General features: G+C 37.9%; 2 protein-coding genes across 2 annotated transcripts; both read right to left on the minus strand.

Annotated features, from left to right (window-relative positions):
- LOC117315600 (acetylcholine receptor subunit beta-type unc-29-like) lies at positions 1-1763 on the minus strand. Its single transcript, XM_033869860.1, has 2 exons — positions 1727-1763; positions 1-1276 (listed from the first exon to the last, which is right to left on the minus strand). The coding sequence occupies exon 2, from the start codon at positions 1255-1257 to the stop codon at positions 49-51; it is 1209 nt and encodes a 402-aa protein (XP_033725751.1). The 5' UTR covers positions 1258-1276; positions 1727-1763; the 3' UTR covers positions 1-48.
- A 10113-nt stretch (positions 1764-11876) lies between these two features.
- Positions 11877-13079, minus strand: LOC117315889 (neuronal acetylcholine receptor subunit alpha-3-like). The gene has a single exon (XM_033870303.1). The coding sequence runs from the start codon at positions 13077-13079 to the stop codon at positions 11877-11879; it is 1203 nt and encodes a 400-aa protein (XP_033726194.1).
- Positions 13080-13382: the final 303 nt, after the last annotated feature.

Here is a 13382-nt window from a genome sequence, read left to right on the forward strand (position 1 = left end):
CATTGTGTTACCAAAATACATTGTGCAGATTTGTCTTCAATACAATTTTTACGTAAAAAGGTGGCAGAAAAACCAAATGATGACTATCATCGTCACTATTTGTGACGTCACAAATAATGACAAGTTTACCCATCGAATGACGTCATCTTTCTTAATATCACAATCAATTTCGTCTGTCTCCCTCTGTTCTTCTTTTTCGTCCACGCAATGAATCCGTGCATTTACTTTATTCTTTCCCTTCTTCATGAAACAGATAGTCAAACGTCTGATAATTCTCGGGAAGTCGCTGACATCAGAAAGAGCTTCATAGCGTAGAGTGAATATTGTCAATATGATCAGAGAACTACTGCATATCAGTGTTATTAACAAGAAAAACGACATACCAGCCATGTTCTCAGAAATTGACGGCAAGCTGTCACCGATTATTGACATATACACAGCCAGGGCCAGGAACATGGTGATTGTGTAGGATATCCGCTCACCTGAGGAGGCCGGGATGAGGAACACGAACGGGTTCAGGAAGCACAACAGAAGAATTGGAATTATCAGGGACAAAGCAAAAAATATCGGTCTTCTTTTGATATTTATATTGAAAAAGACACCATATACAGTTGCTGTAGAATATGCTACTGATGTGTCCACAATATCCCACTCACCATTAGCCGTGTAATACTGCATAATGAATTCGGTACTGTTGTATCCCAGACGAGTTTCGTCTATGTGTACACCCCAAAGTGTTATGAGAATACTACACAAGTGCGAGTCTAAGGGAAAGTCGGACATATCCACTGAACAGGTCGCCTTCATTATTTTGCCAGGAGCAATAAAACAGTTTCCGTTATACATCAATCTGATACCAAAGTCTTTCAAATTGAATGGTTCCATGTCTTCTGCAGTATTCAATAAGTACGCCTTCGGAGTCCACGCCAATGTGGAGTTGATGAGTATATCTTCAATGCCTCCAAAGTTACTTGGATCCCATGTCAAACGAAAGTCGGTCCAGCTGAACCCCACACCGCCATTGAGGGTAATAACTCCGGCGATTTCGTCAAAATCGAGAATGGACAATAAAAACATAGCTGTATTGATAACCAGTGTATCATTGAAGTCATAAACAGGATAAATCTCTTTTGAATAGTTAGAGAACAATGTATTGTTCAACCTGATCCAGTCGTCCATCGTCCCGCTACGTCCCAGCACCAACTGCCCACAGCTGCTCCACAGAGCAAGCAGTAAAAATACCCGTATGGTAGCCATGGTAGGTACAAAATGGCCACTGAAATATGACGTATTATTTATATATTAATTAAGTTTTTAAAATACCATAATATATTTATTCAGCATTACAAATCGCATCTACAACTTTGTATAAGCATTTATCCTGCAACAAGTACTGCATTGTCGGAATACACCCACCATATACACCATGTATATTTTTGCTGTATACGGCAGTGATGGAAAACAGCTGTATATTAGAATCTAAGCACGTGCGTTTATTCGACTGACCTACTTCAAGTGAAACAACATTTAAAAGGCGAACATATTTGGGACATTGTTGATACTGTTTCACTTAAAAATGCTTATTTTTGATGGCAAGGCTCTCCATTTTTGTCTTTCTTTATCCTCGCCAAAAGACAGCTTATCTTTTAAGACACTGACCAAGTATTCTCTATACATTTTGTATATCGTAATATTAAATTATGATTTTAACTACTTTTAAACTAACCTTTCAACGTGAACTTTCCGCTGCACCACTGCCTGATTCGTCCTCCACTAGTCCCTAGTACTGTCGATTAATCCACACGTATTAGAGCTAATAAGACAAGTCACCATAATCCATAATCCGTTCTATAAATAGATTTGTGTAAGCTATTAAATATATAAGGTCACAAACATAGAGTGCTGTGATATATTGAAATGTCCTACCCTAAATATTTGGTCCGAATTGAAGTCCGTCTAATCAAAAACAATTAAAGAAATTGATTGTTTAGAACTGCGAATTGAATTAACCATATACCTGCTAATATCATTGACATGTCACTGAAACAGTTATATTTCATCATAGCGCTCACCTGAATGAAATTTAAATTTCATCTTGGACATTTTTTACAACTTAGCATTACGACAAGCATAATGATTTCCAGTGGTTAATTTTCCATTTCTGGATAGTCACATCATTGCAGAGGTTGCATGTCACGTTTGATTTGGTGTTCAGTGATGTGTTCCCTTTGGCACATTTTCCATGACAGATGTCGGATATCAACGGTAACACAGCACAGGGTTGTTCTTTTGTTCGTGATAGGTCGGTTGATGAAAACCTTGGGAAGGTGTTAATATTTACACAATAATCTCTTCTGGTAACATTGTTTTTTTAGATTAGAGATTGTCATTACACACGTTCTAAAATTTAGATTTGACCTAAATTTGCATGGTGGCTGTCGCGGATGAGGCAGAATATAAAGTCATATCCGTGTAAATGTCATAGGCCGTTTTGGGGGGTCGTCTATGAAATAACCTATTATAACCCTAGACTGGTATGGATATCGCCGTCTTATAAATAAGAAATTGTGCCCCTTTTAAACCCCAAAACAGAACATCTGTGCATGTCTTCGCCTTCTCCGTGAAACTTCAATTGAAGTAGTATTACAAGCATGATTGATTTGACCAATTTTATTTGGGAAATCATTCTGTAATTGACCTTTTCAGCATTGTCCAAGTCAGTAAGAAGTGGACTGGAACAGTGCTAATTGATCTTGATTTCAGTCTCCAAGTCAGTTGGTATTGGACTGGATCAATGCTAGTTGACCTTGATTTCAGTCTCAAGGTCAGATGGAACTGGACTGGGTCAGTGCTGATTGACCATGATTTAAGTATCCCTGTCAGTTAGAATTCGTCTGGATAAGTACTAATTAACTTTGATTTCTATTTCAGTTTATCAACGATCACAGTAGTCTTACAGACATAAATCTAATCACCTAACACCGAAATTAATACATTAATGCGACTGAAGAAAATCGCAGGATTTGTCAATGAATACAACATGAGGATAATACAGATTCAGTGGAATGACGGGAAGCCGTCTAATCACTAGTTTAATAAGTGCAATCAATGATTGCGAAAGGTCACCGGCGGCAGCAATCGCACTATGTATTCATTTTTTATGTATGTATAAGCATGTAATTTTAAATTGTAAGTCACATAATATCGCTCCTTGACCTCTAATTGATGTATAAACCAAGAAGGGTGTGGACATACAAGCTTTTCAAAACTAACCCCAACAATCTTTCAAGTGAGTTTTTGTGTCAAAAAAAGTAAGTCCACTAAATAGCAAAATGCCATTTTTTTCTGCATGATTTGCCACAGCATCACTCCTGGGTATCGTTTCACAAAGCTTCGTAACTTACGAACTTTGCGTAAGTCACATTTACGAATTACTAAGCGTTTCACAAAAACTTCGTAACTTACGAACGTTCGTAAGTTACGCAAAAACCTTGCGTAACTTTACGCCATATCAACCCTGTCGTAACTTACGAAAACAATTTAAAATCGTGCGCAGGCATGCCCTTTTGAACAGAAAATGACGTCGTACTCATTTACAAATTAGCATAAGAGAACGACTATGCCTTGTGAGCGATTGTTTTGAGGTTAAAACCGGGTTTTGAAAGTCGAGGAGTGTGCCGGCAAAATACACATTGTCATGAAACTAATTGTACGCATATTCGCAGACTGTGCCAAAATATGGTCTATTTTAAGAACATTATGTATGTCTTTGGGCATTGAGCAAAATCTGTGAAAATTGCGTTGTTTCTGTTTGTTTTAAAGCATGATAAACAATAAGAATTGGAATTTTATAGAAAAAGTGATCTTCTATCAATAATATGGTTGCTTTGATAGAACAAAATAAAGTTCATAGTCTGTGTACGTGACCCGGGAATAAGACCGGCGTACAATTTTCACCCAATAAGTGTCATCCTTTTTTACCTCCAAGTTAGAGAGTGGTATATTTTTACCGGGAGAACGTATGATTTTGACGTAAGATACGAAAAAAGTTACGAACACCTTTGTGAAACGCACTTACGAAATTCGTAAGTTTTGCGTAACTTTTTCGTAAATATTTACGAACGTTCGTAAGTTACGAAGCTTTGTGAAACGATACCCTGGATCTCTAATGAATGTATAACCAAATTAGAAGGGTGATAGGTGTATTTTTTTAGACTTACCCCCAAAACTTTAAAATGAGTTTTGGTGCAAAATGTGAAGTCCATAAAATGGTAAAATGCGAAAAAAGCACAATTTTTTTTCTGCATAATTTTGTCATAACATCATTCCTAGACCTCTAATGAATGTATAAACCAACTTAGAAGGGCATGAGGTGTATACTTTTGGACTTACAAGCTTTCCAAAAACTTACTCCAAAAACTTTTGGGGTGGGACGCCGACGCCGACGCCGACGCGGACGCCGGGGTGGCAGCATTAGCTCTCGGTTACTCGTAACCGGTGAGCTAAAAATTGATAAACAAAGCATTGTTTTGTTAGCGGTCAGAGGATCCTAGATGTGTGTATACACTGATGGCTAGCAGTAATTGTATTTGATAGGAGTTGCCAGGATTGGGGAGGCCTGGGTTCATCTCCCCGAACAATGGTGTTATCACCAGGTGTCGCAACCTAACCCACGGTACAATGCCATTGTTTAGTGAACCTTTGTTTTGAGACCTTTACATACTGAGGACAAATTAAACGATAACGGCTGTCCATGGTTATAACAGTAATGAAATGTAAATATTACATATCCCAAGTTTATTGGAACATTTCCTTAGAAGTCGATACCAAACACGTCGTCAGCTCACATCAATGGAATCCAAACTTTTTATTTATATAAGCTAGTTCCCATAGTATAATTGGTACCTGTGTTTTCGTCATTATCGACTATTTTTTCCTGTTGAAATACGAAACAATCGCTTCGTATTATTTTTTCAATGATACCGAGAAATTGATTTAAAATATAATTCTGCTCATGTTTAAACTTTTCTGTAAACTATTACAAGATGAGGAACAGGTAATACTTATCTAAAAAATCATTAAGATATTCTCTTTTAAGGTTATCATGGGAATTGTTCCAATATGACAGGTACCAGAAACGCCCCTTTCAATAAATTGGTTTATGGACCGCGAAGAAGTGGTCTATTCCTAGCCTATTATCGATACCATACTGAGCGTTATTCTATGACAAACCCATCAGAAAGATATCTTAATTAGTTTTATTCACAAATTACAACTTATACATACTATGTACTTTATACTATATACACAAAATGTACATGGACCTCAGCATCATACAAAACCCGATTGTATTGTCAGCATACAACTTATATAATATATACATCGACCTCAGCATCAAACACAGAACATGCAACTTGTGCCAGCATTAAATCTAGCATTGTAAAACCATTTACTTATGTATATAGGTTATACATATCATCATATTTTGAAAAAAAAATGTGCTTTTAGATACACATGTTAATTTTAATCCTAAATGTTAATATATATCTGTTAACACTTAAATATTTAGTAACATTTATATTATTCAATTCATTTTTGAGATTGTATAACGTTAGGACAAAAAATTCCACGATCACATACTACCTTCCACACAAGCTATCGAGACATTACATGACGTAGAAATATTCCCGTTTTGATATATAAATGCTCTAAATGTCCAGTAGTGTCAAGTTACGCAAACAGAACAGAGAAAAAACAAATGGTGACAACTGATATAAGTAATAATGACGTCACAAATAAGGAAACATCGATCAATCGCATAACGTCATCTTTCTGTAAGTGAATCTTTGGATCATCCTTCTCACTTTTTTCTTTGTCATCCACTTCAAAAACTTCAGAAGCACGGTGTCGACGTTGTTTATGAAAGAAGATGGTAAGTTTTTTGAGATATTCCGGGAACTCGTTGAAGTCAGACAAAGCTTCACAGCGGAGTGTAAATATTGTGAATAATATCAGTATTCCACTATATATGAGAACAATAAGCATGAAAAATGACATGAAGGCCATGTTCTCAGAAACTTTCGGCAAGCTGTCGCCGATTATTGACATATACACCGCCATTGACAGGAACATGGTGATTGTGTAGGAAATCCTCTCCCCGGAGGAGGCCGGGATGAGGAACACGAACGGGTTCAAAAAACACAACAGAAGGATTGGGACCATCAGAGACAAGGCGAAATACATTGCCTTCCTCCTGATAAAAATTCTGAAGCTGACACCACCTTCAAATTTAACAGAATTGGATACTGACGTTTTGACTAAATCCCATTCGCCATTAGGCGTATAATATGACAAATCTGATACTGTTTGTGTGTACACCAGTTTAATTTCATCCCCAACAGTATCCCATTGCATGAGAAGTAGATCACAGATATGGGAGTCAAAAGGAAACTTGGACACATCAACAGAACAAGAGGCTTTCATTTGTTTTCCCGGAGCAATAAAACATGATCCATTGTGAAACAGCCTCGCGTCAAATTTTCCCGAATCAAAAGGTCTTAGGTCTGCAGCAGTTGATACGAGGAACACACTTGGTTTCCACATCAATGACGATTTGACGAGGATGTCTTCAATGCCTCCATAGTTACTTGGATTCCATTTCAAACGAAAATCGTTCCAACCTAACAGGACGCCGCCACTGATAGTAATGACACCAGCTATCTCGTCGAAAGTCGAGTATGGACATCATAAACATTCTGATATCTACAGTTAAAGCCTCACTGAAGTTATACACAGGCCAAATTTCTCGTGTGTAGTTTGAGAGGAGTGTGTTAGTCAGCCTAATCCAGTGGTCCATCGTTCCATTACGTCCCAGCACCGACTGTCCACAATTGTTCCACAGAAGAAGAACGAAAATAAGTCGTACGGTTGCCATGGTGATAATAACTCCCTGAAATACGATTTGTAAATTGAATCTACTATTAGAGCGTTATGCTGAAATCTTGAAAAAGATAGACTTAAATACTTACATTGAATACATTTGTCAGTGTGTCTTTCTCTAAAAACTCACCTGTTTAATAGACGGCTACCTTGATACTGCTTGATAAGCTTGAAACTGTTGATCAAACTCTTCATTAAACAATACAAATTTTCTGCCGTTTTTTAATTTGCATCCGGACAAAAGAAAGAACGCCGATGTTTACAGTAACCCTAGAGTCCCTTAGATTAGCCTGTGTTAGTGCTCCAATAGATCAATACTTATATGTTCCTTCATGTGTTGAGTCCAGCATTAGAATATAAGTGTGTATTTACGATATCTAATTAGGCAGAAAATCTGTTTTATTTTCTGGAACTATTTGATATTTTTTATCTTTGATGACAATAGGATCAATATAGAGACGAAACATCCTCAGAGTAGATCAAATCGTTTACTATCTCGTCACACTATATCGAACTTGGTGTTAATAGGATCATGATAGAGACGAAACATCCTCAGAGTAGATCAAATCTTTTACCATCTCGTCACACTATTTTCGAACTTGGTGTTAATAGGATCATGATAGAGACGAAACATCCTCTGAGTAGATCGAATCTTTTACCATCTCGTCACACAATTTCGAACATGTATCCAAAGGATCATGATAGAGACAAAACATCCTAAAATAGTTTGTTGAGTCTATTACCATCTCGGATACTACATATGCCTGTGGTAGTACGCTTCACATAGGTCTGATGAAGGTGACAGTATAGTCATCGAAACGTCTCACTTTTAAATAACATATTGGTTGTATTGTATAACTTCTATCATATAGACAAATTTGATATTCTGGAAATAGTATTGTTATTTGCTATTCTTTTGATGAGGAAGGGAAATTACCACCTAAATAAAGCAATATATAATAAAGAGACTGCTGCAGTGGTTTGTTTACCCCTTTTGTTTATTTTTATTTACACCCCGTGGAATGTTGTTGGGAGTAATAGTAGTCCTGTACCTACAGTAGATACAGATATGACTTAAGATCTTTTCAACCACAACTACATTAACAGGATGTAGATTTGTGGTGGTCAGCTGATGAACCGAAAGTAGGGTCCAGTTTCATCCAAATTATTTACTTTAATTTAAGGAAATTTCTTAACTAACAATACCCCATAAAAACATACCTCAATTTAAGGAAAGTGCTTCGACTACGATTTTCCTCTTAAAATTCTGTAATGCTTTCCTAAGGAAAATTATAAGTAAAGGAATGTCCTATAGTAAGGAACAATGATGAAATCGGGTCCAGAATAAATGACGACTGTTACCTTTCTAGATAGTGTTATGCTGTAGACTGTTAACCAAGTAACCTCCTTCCTGTAACCGAAAACCATGTAACTTTGGAATTTTGAATGTTATGTAGGAAAGTTTCAAATAAAAACCGCAAAAATCACAGTTAATTTGAATAGCGGTTTCATATAAGAGGCTGCATTATAAGAATGAATGTGACTATTATCATTGAAATAGTTTAAGGAATTAGGCATAGTATTAACTTAATAAATAAATCCCCTTAAATCATTTTGATAATCTATCACGTTATACATGTACATTAGAAGTTATCAGTAAATATCCGTTTATATAAGCAGTAATACCACCTTAGTACAAGTACATATTACGTGAGGTGTATATATATTTAAGGTTACTTTTTGACATCTATATTTACAGTCATTTGGGGACACCGTGTTCCAAATGATTGCGATAAGTGAGTTTGGTGTACAGATCGTTGGATTGGTAGACGTGTCCGGATTGGTGGATTGGTAGACGTGTCCGGATTGGTGGATTGGTAGACGTGGCTGGATTGGTGGATTGGTAGACGTGTCCGGATTAGTGGATTGGTAGACGTGTCCGGATTGGTGGATTGGTAGACGTGGCTGGATTGGTGGATTGGTAGACGTGTCCGGATTGGTGGATTGGTAGACGTGGCTGGATTGGTGGATTGGTAGACGTGTCCGGATTGGTGGATTGGTAGGCGTGTCCGGATTGGTGGATTGGTAGACGTGTCCGGATTGGTGGATTGGTAGACGTGTCCGGATTGGTGGATTGGTAGACGTGTCCGGATTGGTGGATTGGTAGACGTGGCTGGATTGGTGGATTGGTAGACGTGTCCGGATTGATGGATTGGTGAACGTGTCCGGATTGGTGGATTGGTGAACGTGTCCAGATTGTTGGATTGGTAGACATGTCCGGATTGGTGGATTGGTAGACGTGCCCGGATTGGTGGATTGGTAGAAGTGTCCGAATTGGTGGATTGATAGACGTGGTCGGATTGGTGGATTGGTAGACGTGGTCAGATTGGTGGATTGGTAGACGTGTTCGGATTGGTGGATTGTAGACGTGGACAGATTGGTGGATTGATAGACGTGGACAGATTGGTGGATTAATAGACGTGGACAGATTGGTGGATTGATAGACGTGGTCGGATTGGTGGACATGTCTGGATTGGTTGATTGGTAGACGTGTTCGGATTGGTTGATTGGTAGACGTGTGCGCATCAACGCAATTTGTAATAACTTTTCAAATGTCATTATAAGCAATAAATAAGTATTTTTCTTATAGAATTAGGTCGAAACATGTACCAAGTGAAGATTATCTTTCCATCTGATGACAATTTATCCGGTAAAAAAAACTTTGAAATTTTCATTACAAATTGCGTCGTTATTACAAATTACGTGGTGACAGTGGTGTTCACTTATATCATCGTATTGATATTGCAGCTTCTACCTTTACGGGTGTTTGTTCCATAATAGTGTTTACAATTAAGGAATCACCAACGTGGACACTGTCTTTGATATGGCGCCACTCACATCATCTCTATTCTAATTGGACACTCAATATCACGTGACATTGCTGATTTCTGTGCAGAATTATATATATTTAAGAAACAATACATAAGTATCCCGTTATCGAGCCACATTTAATTTTGAAAATGTATCTATGAGCTAAACATACCACTACAATAAAGTTTCGACAATACTGCTTAAAATGTTTAGGTATTATCAAGAATTACTCTCGAGAACAAAGGAAACATTTGAATATTTAACAATAGATTTTATTTCGTATTGAGACAAAAACATTAAAACAGTCATTAACAATACAGAGTAAACATGATAGATGTTTGTGGTGCTTGTAAAATCAAATATTTCACTCCTGAGCTACAATCGTATGTCTCATCCGTAGAATTTCCAATCCTGAGCTGCAATCGAATCTCTCATCTAGAGCTACAATAAAATATATCATTCTGAGCTACAATCGAATCTTTCAACCAGTTTTGCATTGGAATGTCTCATCCTGAGCTACAATCTAATATTTCATCCTGAGCTACAATCTAATATTTCATCCTGAGCTACAATCGAATCTCCCATCCTGAGCTACAATCGAATCTCTCATCCTGAGCTACAATCGAATCTCTCATCCTGAGCTACAATCGAATCTCCCATCCTGAGCTACAATCGAATCTCTCATCCTGGGCTACAATCGAATCTCCCATCCTGAGCTACAATCGAATCTCTCATCCTGAGCTACAATCGAATCTCCCATCCTGAGCTACAATCGAATCTCTCATCCTGGGCTACAATCGAATCTCTCATCCTGAGCTACAATCGAATCTCTCATCCTGAGCTACAATCGAATCTCTCATCCTGAGCTACAATCGAATCTCTCATCCTGAGCTACAATCGAATCTCTCATCCTGGGCTACAATCGAATCTCTCATCCTGAGCTACAATCGAATCTCTCATCCTGAGCTACAATCGAATCTCTCATCCTGGGCTACAATCGAATCTCTCATCCTGAGCTACAATCGAATCTCTCATCCTGAGCTACAATCGAATCTCTCATCCTGGGCTACAATCGAATCTCTCATCCTGAGCTACAATCTAATATCTCATCCTGAGCTACAATCGAATCTCTCATCCTGAGCTACAATCGAATCTCTCATCCTGGGCTACAATCGAATCTCTCATCCTGAGCTACAATCGAATCTCTCATCCTGGGCTCCAATCGAATCTCTCATCCTGAGCTACAATCTAATATTTCATCCTGAGCTACAATCGAATCTCTCATCCTGAGCTACAATCGAATCTCTCATCCTGGGCTACAATCGAATCTCTCATCCTGAGCTACAATCTAATATTTCATCCTGAGCTACAATCGAATCTCTCATCCTGAGCTACAATCGAATCTCTCATCCTGGGCTACAATCGAATCTCTCATCCTGAGCTACAATCTAATATTTCATCCTGAGCTACAATCGAATCTCTCATCCTGAGCTACAATCGAATCTCTCATCCTGAGCTACAATCGAATCTCTCATCCTGAGCTACAATCGAATCTGGCTGCAATTCAACATTAAAATACTAATCCACATGTCCGTCAGCCATGTTTACCCCAATACCTTCAGATCGTGCTCCGGACAGGGTGTCTAAAGATCGGGTTGTAAGGTCTCTATGAAGTAGATGGATATTTTTGTATCAATTCTAAAGTGACGTTGATATATACAAATGACACCTAGACGGTGTTAGGTTAATTTATCCGTGCGCGAAATTTGTTCCGGATCAAATCGCAAAACAAAATATAATTCTAATGTCTGATAATAAAACAATATTCCGTTTATTGTAAGTAAAGGGTAAGGTAACCCAACAAAGCATGAAAATACAAAATATAAATTGTGTGTGAAAATTGTCTTTGTTTCTTTCTGTATCATGTAATTACTTTGTGTGGAAAATCTGAATAAAAATGTCAAAAGTAAAAAATAAATATACACATATATATAAATTGTTTACATATCATCTGACTTCAATTAATTCATAGTGACAGTTGACTTTCTGTGGTATACTAAGATGGATTACGATAACAAATTGAAGAAAAACCAACCAATGAAAATCACGATCACAATTAATGACGTTCCAAACAATGACAGGTCTATGGAACGCATGACGTCATCTTTGGATATATCAACATCATCACTGACATCTACCTTTCCACTGTCTTCCTCTGGGTCAGAAGGTCTGACGTTGATAACAGTATTCTTTCTCCGTTTTTTGAGACAGACAGTTATTCGTCTGATAATTCTCGGGAAGTCTTTGACTTCAGCAAGAGCTTCATACCGTAGAGTGAATATTGTCAGTATGATCAGTGTACCGCTGTATATAAGTGATATTAATAAGAAGAACGACATCCCCGCCATGTTCTCCGAAACTTTCGGCAAGTTATCACCGATTATTGACATATACACCGCCATTGACAGGAACATTGTGATTGTGTAGGAAATCCGCTCCCCGGAGGAGGCTGGAAGGAGGAACACGAACGGGTTCAGGAAACACAACAGAAGGATTGGGATGATCAGAGACAATGTAAAATATATCGGTTTCCTGGTAATGTGTATTGTGAAGCAGAGACCACCAGGTACAGTGGCTGACATGGCAACAGAAGACTTAGCCAATGTCCACTCCCCATTCGCCGTATAATAATCCAACATCAGATCTGTTCGTGTGAAGCCAAGAACCCTTTCTTCTGGGAAAACACTCCATTGCATGAACAGAAGAACACATTCATGGGCGTCAAACGGAAACTTTAACATATTGACAGAACATGTGGCCACCATTCTTCTTCCAAGGCCAACTTGACAAACCCCATTGTAATAAACTCGGACATCAAAGTTTCCCGAATCGAACGGCCTCATATCCTCGGCGGTCGAAACTAAGAAAACATCCGGTTTCCAAACCAAGGAGGAACTTATAAGTATATCCTCGATCCCGCCATAATCACTGGGGTCCCATGTCAAACGAAAATCCGTCCAAGTATGGATCAGTCCCCCATTTAAAGTGATGACCCCCGATACTTCGTCAAATTCCATAATTGAAAGAATGAACATCGTCGTGTCTATAGAGAGAGCCTCGCTCAGGTTGTATACAGGGTACACGTCTTTCGAATAGTTAGAGAACAGTGTGTTAGTCAGCCTAGTCCAATCGTCCATCGTCCCATTACGTCCCAGCACCGGTTCCCCACAACACAGTATCAGGACGAATAGTAAACAAGCTGCGGCCATACTGGTTAGTATAAACTGGACCCCTGTAATTTACAGAAATATTGAAATACATTTGAAACGGTGGCGGATCAATTAATGCGTTTCATATATATATATTGTCCATTACGAAATTAATTATTAATTATTAAATATCATGCACATTTTGTGGTATTCATATAACAAAACTTGCCTTTCTCTTTGACAAATCAACTGATAAAGCATTCTTACAAGATTTTTTTTTTTTTACAGAAGAACTAGACGTTTTGTTCGTCAATTCATATGATATTATACTGTAAAAACAATTCTTTTTTTAAAAATAACTTA

This window comes from Pecten maximus, chromosome 17, assembly GCF_902652985.1.
Source record: "Pecten maximus chromosome 17, xPecMax1.1, whole genome shotgun sequence".
Classification (NCBI taxonomy): domain Eukaryota; kingdom Metazoa; phylum Mollusca; class Bivalvia; order Pectinida; family Pectinidae; genus Pecten; species Pecten maximus.